This window comes from Zootermopsis nevadensis, unplaced genomic scaffold (assembly GCF_977971745.1).
Source record: "Zootermopsis nevadensis isolate Lab colony 2312 unplaced genomic scaffold, Znev_1.0 Znev_ptg000025l, whole genome shotgun sequence".
NCBI classification, from domain to species: Eukaryota; Metazoa; Arthropoda; class Insecta; order Blattodea; family Termopsidae; genus Zootermopsis; species Zootermopsis nevadensis.
The window spans coordinates 9,672,412-9,690,830 of NW_028259157.1; the positions used below are offsets into that span (position 1 = coordinate 9,672,412).

The 18,419-nt window shown below is 40.6% G+C and overlaps 2 protein-coding genes across 3 annotated transcripts in view; one reads left to right on the forward strand and one right to left on the reverse strand.

The window, feature by feature from the left end:
* Window positions 1-18,419, forward strand: part of LOC110835594 (uncharacterized) — a 192,935-nt gene that overhangs the window by 19,548 nt on the left and 154,968 nt on the right. Inside the window, exon 2 of the mRNA XM_087356057.1 lies at window positions 18,155-18,233. The gene's annotated coding sequence lies outside the window, so the exon portion shown is untranslated. The remainder of the gene's footprint in view (window positions 1-18,154; window positions 18,234-18,419) is intronic.
* vri (nuclear factor interleukin-3-regulated vrille) overlaps window positions 11,927-18,419 on the reverse strand; it is a 53,460-nt gene continuing 46,967 nt past the window's right edge. The window contains exons 1-2 of one of the 2 annotated variants that reach the window (XM_087356060.1): window positions 15,118-15,333; window positions 11,927-13,839 (exon numbers count right to left, since the gene is read on the reverse strand). In XM_087356060.1, coding sequence (XP_087212186.1) covers window positions 12,425-13,819 — 1,395 coding nt within the window. In that variant the 5' untranslated portion in view covers window positions 13,820-13,839; window positions 15,118-15,333 and the 3' untranslated portion in view covers window positions 11,927-12,424. Of the gene's footprint in view, window positions 13,840-15,117; window positions 15,334-18,419 lie in introns of those variants that run through there. The other variant, XM_087356059.1, reaches the window with a different exon arrangement.

Below are 18,419 nucleotides of genomic sequence, written 5' to 3' on the forward strand. Positions count from 1 at the left end.
ATGCCACGTAGAAACCGGGGAAGCCCCCGGAGGAAAACTCCGTGTCGCCTAGACCACGGCCTTGCCCAACACAAGTTATAAATTTGAGCACCACCGGGAATTGAACCCGGGACCCCAGGCTTACAAAGCTAGTGTTCTGACCGCTAGACCACCTTGTAAAATTAGTACAAGAAAGCAAATTTATAATTGATAAGTGCAGAAGAAACATATGAAGTACCTCGCAGAACAGGGTTCCACGAAACGCAGTTTGGGAATTTATGATCTGTAATACCCGGAAGTCCAGTAGCAGTGTTGGGACAGAAGCCAAGATTCATCTGCGCATCGTCTGTGTTTTCCTCGATCAGCTGTTTCTAACAGGAACCTTCATCTGGCAGCAGGAACCATTTGCTCGTTATTGTATTATGATGGTTCTTGTTTACAAGACGATAATCCTCATGTCCTCTGCCTTCTCTAGATTTTCCTCCTATCTGCAATTATGGCTATATTTGTATTGTTATTATCAGCAAGTCGGGATAATTAGGCTTTGAGATTTTCATGGCGGAAAGTCTGAAGATGGTTGTCTTTTAAGTTGTTACGCCGCGGAGTCTGGTAGAAGATTACAAATGTTTCAGAGGTCCTTGCTGACTCCATCATCAGGGCGATGAAACGTTGATGTACTTCTACCAGATTACACGGTGTTACAACCCAGAAGACAGCCATCTTCATGTCGGGTTAATTTAAAAAGGAAGAGACGTCCTGAGGTGGGAATATGATTTATTTTTCACGTTGATATCTGTTCTTGGTCCAGACAGCCTCCTGTCAGCTTATGTAGCTAGGAAGTAAAATGGTTTTTAACTTTTGAAGCGTCTGTGGAGTAATATATAATGCTTGTTGCATAATCTTGAAGTGAGAAGCTAAATTGGGTTATTATCTACGTGGAGCGCCGTAAACAATATGATTAGTTTATTTCTGTTGGTGCCTGAATGTTAAAGCAGTCGACCTTGGGGTTCAAGGTGGCTGTGCAGCTAACTCGACAGCTGGGTGAGTGTACGTACAGCGGGCACGTGAATCCTGTTCAGGGCAACTGGAGTTTCAGACACTACAAAAAATTACCCTGTCATTGACAGAACAGTGAAATGAACACAACTCGCTCCTTGGGCGTACAAACAGATTTTAATTGGAAATATTGCTTTCGAAAATAGTGTTTTCTATCGATCTGCATGAATTATCTATGCTTCGTATGATGTATACACTTTCAATAAAAAGGTTTAAACGTAATATTAGAAATGTCAGGTTTATTAATGTCGTCGCCCGTATGTGAAAATTTGTTTATATATTACATGTCTGTACATTATCTTGTATTTATTTCAAAACATATTGCGACTGATATATAGTATTTGCAGGCATCGTGGAGTGTTCCGTTTCGAAATACTCTACTGTTAAATATATGCGGAGTTTCAGTGTAATAGCAAATAAATTTCATCTAAATGTTTGTCATTTTCAAGAATTCGTGTGTACGTAAGTTTTTCGCTTAAGATTTGCTATTTTAAAGGCATGTTAATTCAGCTTGTGACCCCACTTAATCCAAGACGCAAGTAACTGGCATTAAGGAAGAAATATGTCATTATGCAATGCCCTTGATTGTCTCCTTCCTGCTGAGCACGAGAACTTTATCAGTAAGGTTACGTTTTACGTAATACAAAAATCTACGTATAACCTCTTATAGGGTATAGGGCAACGAAGCATTTGGTTCAGACGACGATCTCTTCCGAGACCGCAACTTTCATACATAAACCTACACATGGATACGCAGATGACGCCAACAATTTATAGACCTGTAGGAATATTCACTGTTGAACTTCGATTTTAGAAGAATCAGAAATAGCGAAACACTTTTAAATAGATTTCGAATCCATTTGCTTCTTAACTTCAAGTGTGTGTTTTGTATGACTTCCGTTCCATGTTGACGTAATACTTAATCTCAACAAAATGTTCGTCTCACGAGCTTACATGATACAGAAAACACACGACAAAAGATATAAAATTTATTCCAACACAAACGTTGCTATTAAACGACAAATATTTTATTAAAGTAACACCGGAAGGCTTGTAATTATTATATCGCACCCTGTTTACCAAAGAGATCCAGCAGAGTAGGTACATTTCTACGTACTTACGAAATACTTTACAATACATTGTATAATTCTCCGGCGATAGGCTTACTTGAACATTGCATAAAAATTTAAATATAATTGTCGTAGCCTTTAATTGTAAACAAACACTGCTAAGTAAACAGGCTTGTAGCGTTTAAAATGTTTTACTTATTGGCTGAATGAGCCGGGATAGCTCAGTCAGTATAGTGACTAGCTACGGGCTGGACGACCGGGGTTCGATCCCCGACGGGGGCAGAGGATTTTTCCTCTAGCCTCTGCGTCCAGACCGGCTCTGGGGCCCACCCAGCCTCCTCTACGATGGGTACCGGGGTCCTTTCCCGGGGGTAAAGCCGGCCGGGGCGTGATGCTGACCACTCACCTCCATCTAGTGCCGAGGTCAAGGAAGAGAGGAGCTATGCCTCCTCTCCCCCCAAACGCCTACATGGCGTATAGTGGGACAAACTTTACTTTACTTTACTTAGAGCTGATTTGTTACATATACACGATGAAGTGTAAAGATCTGCATTTGAACCCTAGAGTTCTATATTGAATGCCCTTAATCATTAATATTGTCATAGAAATAGGATCTTAAGAAACACTGTTAAATAGCAGAACTGAAACGTTTTTCTTGTTCCACGACGTATTTACTTGTAATAAAAGGAAACATATTATTCGTCACCTTTAGAATATTTCAGTTCCTACTTGTTCAAACTTCCGTTGAATTCTTCACACCTAACAAAGACTTTATATTATTTTATTATGTCGTGTAAGTTAGTCACTAACATAATGATTATTATTATTGGGTGTGTCTGTACCGAAGTAAACACACAGTATTTACGTTCTTCGAAGGATTTTTATTGTCTTTAATCTCAGTCCCTTTTCCCCACAGAAATAGAGGAGATACAAGGAAATATATAAAAATGTCTATTTACTGAAACAGATAAAATTTAACTTTCCAGTTTCGAGAAACGTTACTTGTTATAAACTTCATACCAGATGCATCCAACTTCTTCCTCTTAACCTTAACTCCATACATAAGTTATTTTCAGTAATTCGAAATTCAGGAATGATTGTTTAGAACCTCCTGTTTCTTTTAAAATATACAAGTATATATTTCTACTTTTTTTTATTTTATATAAATTTGAAAACGTATCTCATACACGTCAAACAGATATAATGGTCTCAACTGAATAAGCGAATTTCTGTTTTAATTTTATAATAAGTATAATCATCGCATTCAGTGAAATTGATACAACATATTTAAATAACTAACGGACTAATCAGGCTTCGTCGTTAGGCCAACATGACATTAAGTCAATATACAATACAGACTAACAGAATAGTTTTGAAAATTTTGTTTGTTTATCTTGTGTGAATGTATGTAACGTCTATCAGGTATTGGAAATGTTTCTTTGTGGTAATACATTATCCTTGTAAACAATGCGGCCAGTATCGTTACGAAAGCGTCTCGCAGTGATCTCTTTGTTCTGTCGCATTAAATTATCTGTCGGTTAGCTAGGGAAAAACGGCTGAAAACCATGTTCAGGTTGGGAATTAGGAGTAAGGTCAAGTTCCTTGAATCTGCGCGCGTGCGCGCGTGTGGGTAGCAGGGGGGGAACTGAATCAGCGTCGAATCATGACTCTTCAGTAGCACCAGGTTCACTTACGATGCTTCGTTTCTTAATCTGAAATGCGTAGAATCAAATGCAAGGAAGGAACTCTGAGAATGTTAGTCGCAGAAAACTGAATCTGCGTTGCTGTAGTAAATGTATTACTGTATTGCAAGTTTTAAGCGCATGCGCGAAAATATTATGCGCAGTCAATGCACTGCACGCGATTTGAGTCCCTGTGACGCATGTGGCTGGGGAAGTCACGTGCTGCGGTACTGTCAGATCGAAAAACGTCGTAGTTCTAATTTTGTCAAATTTACTGGTAATATTTTAAAACACTTGAAATGCAAAAAGGTCACAAATTCTAACAAATAAATGTAATACGATATCATGGACAGAAGAAAATAAAAAAAGACGAGTGGTAAATATATTTGTTCTAAGACCAATGGTCTCCAGTCAGGAATACAGGGATTGCACATGCGCACAACACTTGTTTATCACGCCGTTTATATAAAAATGACTTTATTACTATCTCGTACATTTACAGACACGATTTTACGAAGGTTTGGACAACTGTTGATTCATTAAAGCCGTCCCCGGTTCCGTTCGTGGTTAACACGTTAGCCTGGTGTTCAAAAGGTCCCGGCTTCGACCCCAAATGTCGCAACTAATATAAAATAATAAACTCTAATAAAATATTGGATCGGAAAATAAAAAGTGGATTTTGCATGGACTGGCATCATATTGTTTCATATTTTACGTTTAAAGTTACGGTATACAAATTTAAAAATTAATAGCACGTCTAATGGGGGATGTGAGAAATGCGTACAGTATCCCGACATTTGCCTGCCCGAAAGAGCGTAATCGGAACTGCCGGTCTTCAGCCGAGATTTGAACTCGGTACTTCCGTCCACGAATACGAAGTTCGGTCTACGCAAGTACGGATTCAACGGCTCCATGCACCTGTCACTCCTTATAATCAAATAAGGAAAGCCGATTAAAAATTGAAAACGTGATTTCGGTAGGAACGATCAGGCCATTAGCGCTGATAATAGTTCGCTATTGAACATATTTATCTATTCGTACTCTGCAAAGAATGTTTCGTTATTACGCCTTGCATTTTATCAGCTTCCATTCCTAAAATATAACCATTTTACTATCACTATACAATACTGAATTGAACGCTGAATTATTCTGCCCAGAAGAATTTTAAAATTACCATGATTTGCATTTCTTGTTGATCCATATAGTATCTACCTTGAAGATCAGACGAATAAAAATTATCTACCAAAACCTTCCCCGATTTATGATTTAGACATCAACACCACCTACAAAATTTTAGAAATCGAACAGTGCGTTTACGATATTCTAACACGAAATTTTTCCTCATCATCATTCTCTAAGAACTTTCTGGGATTCGATTCTGTGTCTTATTTTGGGCATAGGCAAATGGATCTTCGTGAGTATTCTAAATTTGTGACAATTAGTTTCCGAGATATAAATTTTTGACGTAAATACGTCTATATTTATTTTAGGGTCAGTGTCATTCGGCAAAAATGTGTTACGAAAAAGGGAAACGAAAAAGTGTAACTTCATTGTTATGTTACTTAGGAAACCTAATCTGTTTACTCGGCATTGTTGTTACCTAGGGAACGTCGTGTTTACTCGGCATTGTTGTTACCTATAAAACATTACATTACTTTACATTACATTCAGCTAACACAGACCCATTTTAAGCGTAACTAATTCAAGTTAATTAAGCAAAGTCTTAATCAAACTTTACTCAATTGTAAAGCATGTATAAAGGAAATATTTAGAATAAAGCCAATATATAAACTTCCTTACCGTATAGACGTATTTACGTCAAATTCTCCGGAACCGTGGTTCCCCTATCAATTTTTATTTTGGATACATTTTATCCGGACACCTGTATAAAGTGGTCTGAAAAGCGTATTGCGACCATCTCAGGGCTTTCCAAGTACAACATTGAAGTCTTCGCCACCACGACAGCGTCAAAACTCATGTACTTGGAGGAGTGTTTACAATTTTAATAAACTTGTGTGCGTTGTTAAATTCTGAAACGGCATCGCGATGTTGTTTACAGCAAGTGTGTAGTTTGTCTTGGTAGGCGTAACTGTTGACTTGCTACGTGCTAAGCGGCCTTGTTGTCAGTTTCCCCACACAATCCCTGCGTTAAGTGAGAAGAGAGTGGAGCGAACGTAGTTCCGAGAATATTTAGGAACATTACCTCCGGTTATTACAGAACAACACGGCTTTCCGTGTGTTTTACCTTTCAGTTTATTGGCTGACTGCTTATCGATGTCCCGTGATAGGAAAATTTTTTGATTGAAGACGAATCGGCAACGTTTGTTTACGTGGAATGTAGATGGAGCCATGTCGCGTGGGATGCAATCTGACAAAGGCATTGATTAATAAGACAAGGAAAAGATTACGTGTGTGTGAGACTTATCTTATTATTATATTTCTTGACAATATAAGTATAAAAAATTATCTGTTATAGAGTTCTGTGTTATGCAATGTGGAATTGTTGGAGTGCAAACGCCCTCAGTTATCTGTGCAGGTATTATAGTTTTATCAGTTATTCACAATCTTTATGTTGGCGGAGTCCACCCACTCAGACGTAGCACATTTCACAATAATTTTAAATTTTTTCTCTTGGAAAGTACGAGGAGGAAAATGTGAATTCATTTTTGTCTTGGAATCAGATACAATGCACCAATTGGAATTTAATGTACACGAAATTTTATCGTAGTTAATTGTAATAACATTAGACTTTTAAGGAAAGTGTTTAATTTCCACCATTCTTTGTCCTGAAAGTTTGAAGTTCACATCGGACAATCTTATCTGTTTGCTGTCGCTCTAAAACAACTGAACAAAGACGTAATCTTCATTACTTCAGTATGACGCAATGTCGCAAGGAGTATAACCGATGTCATTCTTTTGGGAATTCTTTACGCAAAACGGATTTTAGTAAAACTTATTTCGTAAGGGATCTGAGCTTTTTTTTTTTTAAATTTTATAATTGAAAATGAACGCCACGGTGGTATAGCGGTTAGAACGCTGGCCTTGTAATCCTGGGATCTCGGGTTCGATTCCCGGCGGTGCCCGAATTTATAACTTGTGTTGGGCAAGGCCGTGGTCTAGGCAACACGGAGTTTTCCTCCGGGGGCTTCCCCGGTTTCTCCGTGGCATCCCAACAATTACTCCACTCACACACAGAAGAAGGCAATGGCAAACCACTTCTGGATCATCTGCCAAGAACGTATATGAACAGGCCCCAGTCCGAGAAAAGGATGGAAGGATCCTGTTCATATGGACCTGTCGTCAGACAGAACACTAAATAATAAATAATTGAAAATGCAAGCCAGAAATGAATCCTATAGTACAGAGCATCTAACATTTCCGACGTCATGTTTGAGCTTTATGGGGCCGGCGGTGGGATTACGCGAAGCCTGCAATAAAGTTATCACATGCCATCGGATGAGCTAATTTCAAGTCTCTTGTATTTCCGAACGAGCTGGATTGCCCAAAAAGCAGTATGTGGCACGCGACGAAGTTCATCTTGGTCGATTTCTATATTTGGATTCGTAAAGCGTCAGAAACCTCCTATAAACTGTCTGTTCTAGATTTCCCTGCAGATAACAATCAAACAAAGAACTTGAGATTATATATTTCTAACATTTGATATGCGTCCAATTTATTGTGTGGTACAGCACTGGCTTTTGTCTCTTCGAGTGACTCAGAATGACTAAAGGGAAATCCATAAACAGTTGATGTTTCTTGTAACCCCGTGTTTTTCCATAAAGCAAGTTATGTACAAAACAAAGTATCATAAAAGTAACTTGTTTTATCCTTAATCACAAGTAATGGACGAACAGTGCAGAAAAGAAACTGGGCCCTTTTGTCTTCAGTTTTACCGTTAAAATTCACACTCGAGGACTAAAAAAACTGGGTTATCGGCTGTTGTAACATTGGTATCTCAGTTTCGAATTTGGTTGTGGCCAGAATATATTTGACAGCTTTTTCTGTTTGAGATATTAAGTTCTCACGGCTGGCTGTCTTCTGGGTTGTTGTGCTGTATTGCAGTGGTATTCAATCTGGGGTACGCGTACCCCCGGGGATACGCGAAGAATCTTAGGGGGTACGTGAAATTTAAAAAAATATTATTTTATGATAAACACTAAATAATCAGTAATGTAATTTATTTAATTTATTTTAGATGTAGATTATATACTATGTATAACTTGAATTATACACCAACAACTTTGGGGGTACAAAGTTGAAGAGAAATTATATCTGGGGGTACGCGAAGACATCTTAGGGGGTACGTGAAATTTTAAAATTTATATCATTTTATGATAAACACTGAATAATCAGTAATGTAATTTATTTAATTTATTTTAGATGTAGATTATATAATATGTATAACTTGAATTATACACCAACAACTTTGGGGGTACAAAGTTGAAGAGAAATTATATCTGGGGGTACGCGAAGACATCTTAGGGGGTACGTGAAATTTAAAAAAAATATTATTTTATGATAAACAGTAAATAATCAGTAATGTAATTTATTTAATTTATTTTAGATGTAGATTATATACTATGTATAACTTGAATTATACACCAACAACTTTGGGGGTACAAAGTTGAAGAGAAATTATATCTGGGGGTACGCGAAGACATCTTAGGGGGTACGTGAAATTTTAAAATTTATATCATTTTATGATAAACACTGAATAATCAGTAATGTAATTTATTTAATTTATTTTAGATGTAGATTATATAATATGTATAACTTGAATTATACACCAACAACTTTTGGGGTACGAAGTTGAAGAGAAATTATATCTGGGGGTACGCGAACAAAAAAGGTTGAACACCACTGCTGTATTGTATGGTCAAATTTACCGACAGCATTTCCTGTGGTCTGTGATGGTAAGAGGTCGAATTTGATTTTCCACCAAGGAGTCTTACCGCGTGTCTCAATAAGGATTTAGAATATAACTGTAATGAACGTAGGCCAAGGGCCGAACGGGCTTCAAAGATCAATTGCATCTGGAGAAAACGAGAAGGAATTTGTTCTCAGCGGCAGGATGGAAACTTAACTAAACAGCCCGAAAATATTGTTGTGACACGAAGCTTTTGAATAATTGGCTATGGAGCGTCACTCTTTGTTTACATCGCACATTGTACAAGGATGCTCGGTCACGTTGTGTTCACTGTAGCCTACTCTGTGTTTAAACACGTGACCTCTGACGTCATCCCAAAAAAAAAAGCAGGTGATACTACGTACTGTTTCCTTTTATTATGCAGTAACAGAAATTGATAAGACAGCCGTTGGAATTGTCACGTGACTGCTTTTGAGTAGGATTTGTTGTGTCGTGACTCATAATACGGAGAATGTCTGCTTCGTAATTTCGAGGATAAGAATCGGTTGTAATCCTGGTCATCCAGACATTTTCCACATTTCTCTCTCCTCTTCCCTATTACTAATCATATGCGTGCTACATTTCCTGCCATCCCAACCTTCTTTGTTTCGCTGTCGGAACAATATTGGTTTAGGAAGGAAATCTGAAATTCCTCTTTGGCTGATTTTCCTAATTGGTAGTTTGTTCGTGGCTGTTAGGGGTCACTGCGCTCGCAAGTGATGTGCCAAGCCAGATGAATCCGATCGACACCCCTCACGTTTTCCGACGAAAATTGTATATGAAATTCTCTTCCATGCTATGAGGGATTAACTTCACGCCCGTTATTATAATCGTTTGCTTAGTCACCCTAATATTTTCTGGCGACGAATACAAATAATGAAACTGATAATTGTACAGGATTTGAGGTTTTCACAGCGGTGAGTATGAAGAATTCCGTCTTCTGGGTTGTTGCGCTGTGTAGTCTGGTCGATGTTTACCAACGTTTCAGGGCGCCCTGATGACGGAGGCAGTATGACCTCTGAAACGTTGGTAAACATCGACCAGACTACACAGCGCAACAACCCAGAAGACAGAAATCTTCATACTCTGATGACGGAGGCAGTATGACCTCTGAAACGTTGGTTAACATCGACCAGACTACACACGTAGATCCCTTGAAGTGAAACATCAAGTTTCATACCCACATCAATTTCGTGTAGTGGTAACTCCAAACACGTGTTTGGAAGGAACCTGGTTTGATGTTGATGCGGAGGCCATGAACACATCCTTCTAAAATCGTATGATTAATTTATTTAAAATCTCTGCGGTTGAAACAGTGTTGTTAAACAACATAAGCGTCAATCCCAACACTGCTTTGTATCTTAGAAGTATTTCTCTGAGCAGGGGAAATCCTTATCGCGTGACCGTATTTGTATTGATGTTTCATGGTCGAGTTAATTTTAGAGTCTTTACTTATTAAAACCGAGATTATTTTTACATCCTTACTTTAAAATGTATGCCTCCGTAAGCGAACTTATTGAAGTTGGTTTAGGAATTTCTGAAAGTGAAGCAGGAATTATGTCTCGTCATTACAGACATTCAGCTCAATTCTTTTTTATGCTGGTGTGAAACTGTGTGAGACACTTATTGATATCCTTGAAGCCTGAGCTCATCTAAATATTATATAATGATTCAGTTCATACCGCAACGCGTCTCCACAACAAAGACCAGTTGCTTAATATTGTTTATGGAAATAATAGCTATTTATTCTGAGAATCTTACGACACCAACAGCACTCTGTGGAAATAGAGTGTTAAAGCGGCAATGAGATTTGAAGGCTTGAATAATATAAAATTACTAAAATCGATCGTTTTTTTTTTTAATTTCTACGGCAATTGTTCTTAATACCAAAGTGATCGTTCCATGTCCTTTATCACTTTAAGAATTATCTCCACTCCCGCGACTAGCCTCGTGCGGCGTGTCGAGTGTTGTCGCGCGCGGCTGTTATTTGTATTGCTTTTTATAGGTACGAAACCCACTGACTCGGCGCGGCTGCCGCGCCGAGTCAGTGGGTTTCGCACCTATAAAAAGCAATACAAATAACAGCCGCGCGCGACAACACTCGACACGCCGCACGCGGCTAGTCGCGACAGTGGGTCCCTAGCCCACGTATCGATATTGAGATAGGCCCTTGATTCTCGTCATTTTTTAGAATACAGATAGTATTTCCCAAATAACACAAATCTTTAAACCCTGTAATGGAGACGCGTGTTTTTTTTTTTTAAATGTAAGGACTGAATTTTTGGATACTTAGTAGACATTCGTTTTCAAAATGTAGAAGGAAGGAGATGCAACCACAGTGATGTTACGTAGATTTTATGGAACGAGGAACCACGGATAGAAAGAATTTAGAAGTATAGTAAATTCTGGAGCAGAAGGATTTTGTGGAATCGTGCGTAATAGGAACCATTCTGCACGGCGGAAATAATTAGAAATGTTGCGATGGCAAGGATTATAAAACTACTGGAGATGACAGATGGACAGAACCACTAATCTAGAAATAAGAACGTATGAAGTGACAGGTATAGAGTGAGAGAGCAGGAAAAACCCAGGACTAAGGTGTAATTAAACCGTTTCGAGTTCTTGACTCCACACCCAAAACGTTCCTTCCGGTAAATGACATTCCTCTTCGAGACTCGTGGTTGCCTTGCATCCCATAACACTTTTTTCCCCCACTCATTACAAAAGCTGGAATATAATCTGTAATTTTGTCACAGACGTGATTTCGGTTTTTACTAAATGACGCACGTATGGCCTTTCTGGAAAGGTTTTTGCAACGGTACGTGGTCGTCAGAACGAAATGATTTAGTAAAATTTAAGAAACGTTAGGTTAGGTTGGAGGAAGTAACTTCACTTCTCGTATGATAATGATTTTTTGTTCTCACGTTATTTTTAATAAACTGAGCGTGTGTAAAATTAGTCTGTCGTTTTAATACTCAGGAACTTAGCATCTGTGTGCTCTTAAATAGGGAACTATAGCAATCCAAGGGGCAGGGTGAATAGGGTGGCTCCCCCCAGGATCAACATCGCGAAATAATTTTTCTTTAGGGTAGCAGAATCACGCAGGTCCATTAGTAGTCTGGGTTTAAATTCCTGAACTGCATCTTACGTTGATGTTCGTAAATTTGACAGTTAAAGCGTTAAATGGAACCACACAGGGAAGTTACCTTTCACATTCAGATTGAGACTTCAAGCGAGATCAAAAATATTTATTTGACAAAACATGGAATTTATTCAATATATCCAGTTAATACAAATACACAAGACTGTAGTAGAAATGTTCGGGAGGACAACACAGAGAACATTTGAGCAGACGATTCCAGCCGATTTATTAGATAAGGAAATCAGGACAATGACATGATGCATGGTTACGTAATTACAGGTAGACTAAGGATAAAAATTTTGCCATAAGTACACTAAAATATTTACATACTGGCATGAAGTAGATTAAATAATTACAGGACAACGATGAGAATGGTGCATCATGGGAACTTGATAAAAAAAATTAACTTGTAGTTTACAGCCACAAAACAATCACCACTTGCTTTCATCAGTTTAAGAAAATACATTCTTTATCACTTATTTTCGTTACATCAGTAATCAACAAATAAGACAATAAATACATGACATCAGATCCTGGCACTCGTAGCAAGAAAGCACTTTCCACCACTCGATCACACGTCCTTATTAGTTCACTGGGGCTGAGCCACTGGCGTGGGGCTCGGATTCTGACTTGTAGACGTGTTCTTCTTCCTCGTAAGTATGCTTTTGAGGTTGGCCACCTCCGAAGCGAGGCGAGCCAACTCAGACTTAAGTTGCGAGTCGTCTGGAGAACACTCCAAGGGTTCGTTTGAGGCCGGGGACATTGACACTGGCAGTTGGATTTGTGGCAATTGCACGGCGCCGCAGGGAATTCCAGGGTGTCCTCCCCATTCCACTCCCAGAGAGATCCCTGAATCACGTTCGTCACTGCTGCCTTCACCGTCCCAGGGCGGGCTAGCACGCGCTCCCACGCCGTGTCCAACCCCGGGTTCCTGCTTGATATTCTGAAGAGACAGCAAGGCTGTGGCCGCGTCCTTGTCACCAAGATGTGTCTTGTGTCGCAGTTTGTGTGGCAGACTGTTGTTGTTGGGGGTGGCGGCGGTGGGGGTGGCGGTGGGGGCGGGGGCGGCGATGTTGTTGGGTCCTGTCGTCAAGGCCACAGGGCCAGGGACAGAATTCTCGTCTCCACTCCCGCTGCCACTCGACAGTTCGAAGGGTGACTGTACCCGACTCCGGCTTCTGCTTAAGTTTAAAACGTTGTTACTGTTCCCCCCTTCGAAGGGCGGCGGGTGAAGAGAGGGTAGAGGGTAGTTATATGCGTATGTGTCGGGTTCGGGATAGCCGTCTGACTCCTGCATAGGGTGTTGTTGTCCTACCGGGGGTTGTGGCTGGAAGTGGTGGAGTGTTTGAGGGGGTGGAGGGCTTCCGATGCCCGTACTTACGGGTTGATGAATGACGGACGTGGGGATGGGACTCGGAGACTGAGTGTACATGAGTGGTTGGGGGGTGCCTGAACCTGCGGAAAGTTTCGGCCTCTTGGTGATGCTGAGGACCTGCTCACTCGTGGGTAAGGTGGCCATAACCTGCTCCACACTTACTACGCTCTCTCCACTGATGCCATACTTGTCTTTGATAGCTGCTAGCTGAGCCTTAAGCACGTGATTCTCTTTGCTTAACTCCACGACACGCGTCTCCAGGATCATGTCGTTGAACCTGCGCTTTTCGCGAGATCGTTTGGCTGCCTCGTTGTTTCTACGCCGCCGATCCCAGTAGCTCTCGTCCTTCTTGTTATCTGGTATGAACTCCCGCTGCTTACGTTGTGAAAAGAGCTCCTTTCTCTTGAGATGACTCGCCAAATCGAAACCCGGTGGGTAGTTCTCAGGATCGGGTGACCCAGCGCGGGACATTCCCATATGCAGAGGACCGTCTTGACCACCAACGCCTCCGAGACTGCTGTTGCTGCTGCCAGGCATGCTGGAGTTCAAGGACGGCGTTTCACCATTGATGGGCGATCCACTCTGCCGGGCGACAAACTCTGCCACCATAATTCGATGTCTCAAAACATCTGCAAAACAAAAAGAGGAAACGACATCAGTTATCTGTCGTCGTGGCCGGTGACCTTTAGCGTGTAAGGATTATGTAGAGCCCATGTGACGAAGTCGGGAACAATGCACTCTCCCTCCAGCAGAGCGCACACTCCGCTCGGAGTTCGATTTGCGTCAGTGGAGTCTTAGCGTTCAACGGAGGAGGACGTCAACGTTTCCTACCAAGCGAACTTCTTGCCTCCCACTACGTGTTAACTCTACAGCATCACGCGGCTGTCCGCATGGCAATAACTGCCTTGCACCTACCAACGTTTCATTCCATACGTTGTCCTTTCAGCTATGCGCTCTATTAAATAATTTCCAGCAGTATACGTAATCGAAACGAGTGAATTACGAAGTAACAAACTTCATGATCAGTCGTAAGGACTTTTATAATTCTAGGCCGTGAATTTAGTAGTGAAACGGATTCAATTTGAACGTTTTCATTAAATTCATCTTCGCTGTTTCGAATCAATTTGAAAACACGTTCGGAGCAATCTCCAATATAGCTACGATATTTAAGAAGAAGTACACAGAAGCCTTGCATCTCTTAATCTTTTCCACGCATCGCATACCCAAGCCATGATGTAACACTGACTTCCTTCCTGGACCATATCAGTGAGGCAGTGACAGCCTTTGTGTTACGCAACGTCGCCGTGGCCACGACACGTGATTCTAGTCACGTTGTGTTTGTGCTGAGTTATAATTTCCAACCAGCAACGTTTCAGGATAAAAAAAAACCCTTGAATAAGCGATTATACAACGCCTGAACGAAGTACAGACAGGCACGCATGCGTATTAGTCGTAGCATGGGCCTTTGTTCACCATTGTCTACATCGATTAGACAGTAATAGATCAGTAGTAGTACTACCGCGTTTTATAAATTTTACCGCAAAGTCTTCACCTCCACATTCGGGGCCGAAGACACGTCACCACTTTGAAATCACCCATTTTCAGCAAAAGGTTGGATAAAATGTGTCATAATACCGTTGCTACGTTCTCAAGACACAAAGCTGTTTGTTTCCGGATGACGCAATCCTGATTTTAAAACAGACACAGAAATTTCCCCAACATCACCTGCCTTAGTCATCAAGATTCCAAAATGTGTCATTCTGGTGAAAGACTTTATGTGACGTAAGGACATGACTGAAAGACACTGCTTCAGATTAATCTCTTTCACGAACGTAAAAATATACAATGCAGCAACTGACATGCAACACTGTTAACAATACCAGACAAAGCATGTTCAATCAACTCACCAATTGTAACACCGTTGTTTAAAATGGTGCTCACAACCGCTGTAGGTTTCGTGGTACTAAATCTGCTTGCTTAAATACACTTAAACACTATGTAACAAAACTGAACCAGTGTTAACAACTACGCAATGACACGGTTTGTCACTTGTGTTCGGTCACCAACACTAACACGTCAAACACCATACAACTTCCACGATGGACTGGTGAACCTATTTGCGAGACGGCACTAGCTTCTCGCAGTCAATGTCGTGTGGCGGGGTGGGGATGACGACTTGGGAAACGGGAGGGGAGCGGCCCTGGAGCGAGGACAACACCCTCTCTGAGTCACCAATCAGAACCTGGATAGGTCACCTTCACATTACGTAACAAAGTATGTGTGGGGTTTTGTTACGTAAGCAGGATCCCGTTCTCCCTTCGGCAAAACTACGAAACAGTCCGGAGATGACCGAATGTTCAAGATGAGTGCTCGTGAGTTCGTACGTAGCGCAATGCAGGGTGAGTGAACCGATTCTCAGCCGGAAAAGAAATAAAGAAGAAAGCGTTTTGCTGTTGGCAAGGTTAAGATAAGTTTAGAATGTCAGTGCCTGTTCAAAAATTGCGGGATATGTTAGCGAGTGACTGACCTCGTTCCTAAAACAAAACCCATGCACGCTGCGTGCAATAAAGGATGTATGAACTTGTGGAATGCTTATTAAAGAGATGGCAAAACTGTTGAAAGAACAGTTATAATCATGAACTAAATAAATACTTTAGAGCGATACAGTTTCTTTGGTTCATGTACATATTTCTATAACGTTCCTCTTCAAATAAGTTTTTACATTACATATTCCTGCCGGTTTACCCGTTCTATAAGTTACCCGATATCTTCTTACTTCTGAATTATTATGTTAATAATATTTGGGGCGGGGGATAACCATTCCTATCGCATCATTGTATTACATATTAGAGTTTCTTACAACACACGGGTGTTATAAATTTAATTTCTCTGTGTAAGCATTAGCAAAGGTGGTCTAGCGGTTAGAACGCTGGCCTTGTAATCCTGGGGTCTCGGGTTCGATTCCCGGCGGTGCCCGAATTTATAACTTGTGTTGGGCAAGGCCGTGGTCTAGGCAACACGGAGTTTTCCTCCGGGGGCTTCCCCGGTTTCTCCGTGGCATCCCAACACACACAGAAGAAGGCAATGGCAAACCACTTCTGGATCATCTGCCAAGAACGTATATGAACAGGTCCGAGTCCGAGAAAAGGATGGAAGGATCCTGTTCATATTGACCTGTCGTCAGACAGAACACTAAATAATAATAAGATGAGGTGGTCTAGCGGTTAGAACGCTGGCCTTGTAATCCTGGGGTCTCGGGTTCGATTCCCGGCGGTGCCCGAATTTATAACTTGTGTTGTTCAAGGCCGTGGTCTAGGCAACACGGAGTTTTCCTCCGGGGGCTTCCCCGGTTTCTCCGTGGCATCCCATTCACACACAGAAGAAGGCAATGGCAAACCACTTCTGGATCATCTGCCAAGAACGTATATGAACAGGTCCCAGTCCGAGAAAAGGATGGAAGGATCCTGTTCATATGGACCTGTCGCCAGACAGAACACTAAATAAATAATAAAGTACAGACATCCTGTGTTTGTCGGTAGAAAATTTGGGCCTGAAAAGGGTAAACAGGAGGTTGGAGAAAATTACATAGTGCTAACTTAATGAGGGACTTTATAATTTGTGTTCGTCACGTAATATCAGGATGATCAGATCAAGGAGATACAGGAAGCATGGGGAAGATGATGCCCTGTGTAATACATTAAAAATAAAATACATTTGCGCCCCACTGGTGTTTCCTTGGCGTGAATTTTGAGCTCGTATATTTCATCACGCGCCAATGGCTTTTAACGTGAGGGCGGTGGTATCACCGCCTTGCTAACGAGTACAAGGTAGGATGGCAGGAAGATCTGTTTATCGCCTTCGTCGCGATATACTTGCAGGTTGTGACGGATTTCATGAATAAACAGTCACTGTTCTCTTGTGTAATGGGTAGATAACCAATGGATTATAAAGATGGGTGGACGGTCATAGTAGGACGAAAATTAAATGATTTGTGCGTTATTTTATGATGCTGTATCAGCTAATGAGCTGAGTGAGTGAATAATGGTTTTGAACCGGGAAGAATTACGATGAAACGTCCGCGGCATTTTAATAGCATTTATACCAAAGAAAGAATTTAGAATATGAACTTTTAATTTTGTGAAAACTGGGTTTTTTTTGGCATGCAACTGAGTTTAATCGTGCCAGCTTTGTTCTCATTTCTCCATTTCGGAAATTTATGGCATTTCAAGGGCATGGCACATCAGGAATGACCCTCACAAATTTCCAAGTCACGTCACTTAGTCTTGGCAGTTTTATACACCCGTATTTATACCATCTGTTTATTCACGTTGTCTTATTTTAGCTTGCCCAGCTGAATCCTAAGGCCGTTGGTTTCGCAACAATAGACTAGCAGCCTTTTCCTCGTGCTCAAGGTTGAAAATGCCAAACCACGACACGTGCCAGTGTAAATCAACGATCGTTGAAATTTCTGATGTTTTGTTTCGTAAATTTAAATGTTTAATTTATATGGAATTTGATTCTAACCATTATTAGTGCTATAAAATTATTATTATTCTTTTGTTATTACGTGTCTCGCAGTGTTGGTCTGTGAACAGTGCACTGTGTAAAGTGAACACCTTATTTAGGGTCAAGCGTTTGAGGTTCCTATTGAGTTCGCACGTGAACAATGATCTAGTTTCTAGAAGTAGTTTAGAGTCTCACTGGTTATTGCGTAGTTACGTAACTGCAATGCGGAAATCTACCAGTAACACGTCCTGACATTTCACGTTACTACGTGTTAACGCAATTGTTACTTTACACAGAGCTTGTGAGATTTGAGGTTCTAAGCATGAAGGTGACTATTCTGGGTTGTCGGAGAGACGGCAATAACCCAGACGACAGTCATAGCTGTGGTCCTATATGTAGTATTTGTAATTCGTGTATGTAAAAATGTGTGATTTTCAGGTGGGATCGTTTACGCAAGGCGAATTCCTGCCACCGTCTTCCACCTTTCAGGCCGTGCCGCCTTCATCATCATGGTTTGGTGAGTCTTGACTTCACATAGAGGTTTTATGAAATTTTATTCTGTGTAATATATAAATGAGATGGTAAAGTTGCGTCATATTGTGATATAATAAATATATATTATTTATTTGATGGTCTAATGTAAATCGAATATTTTCGATAAAGAACATCATTTAATATTTTAAATATTTTAAATGTTAATTAT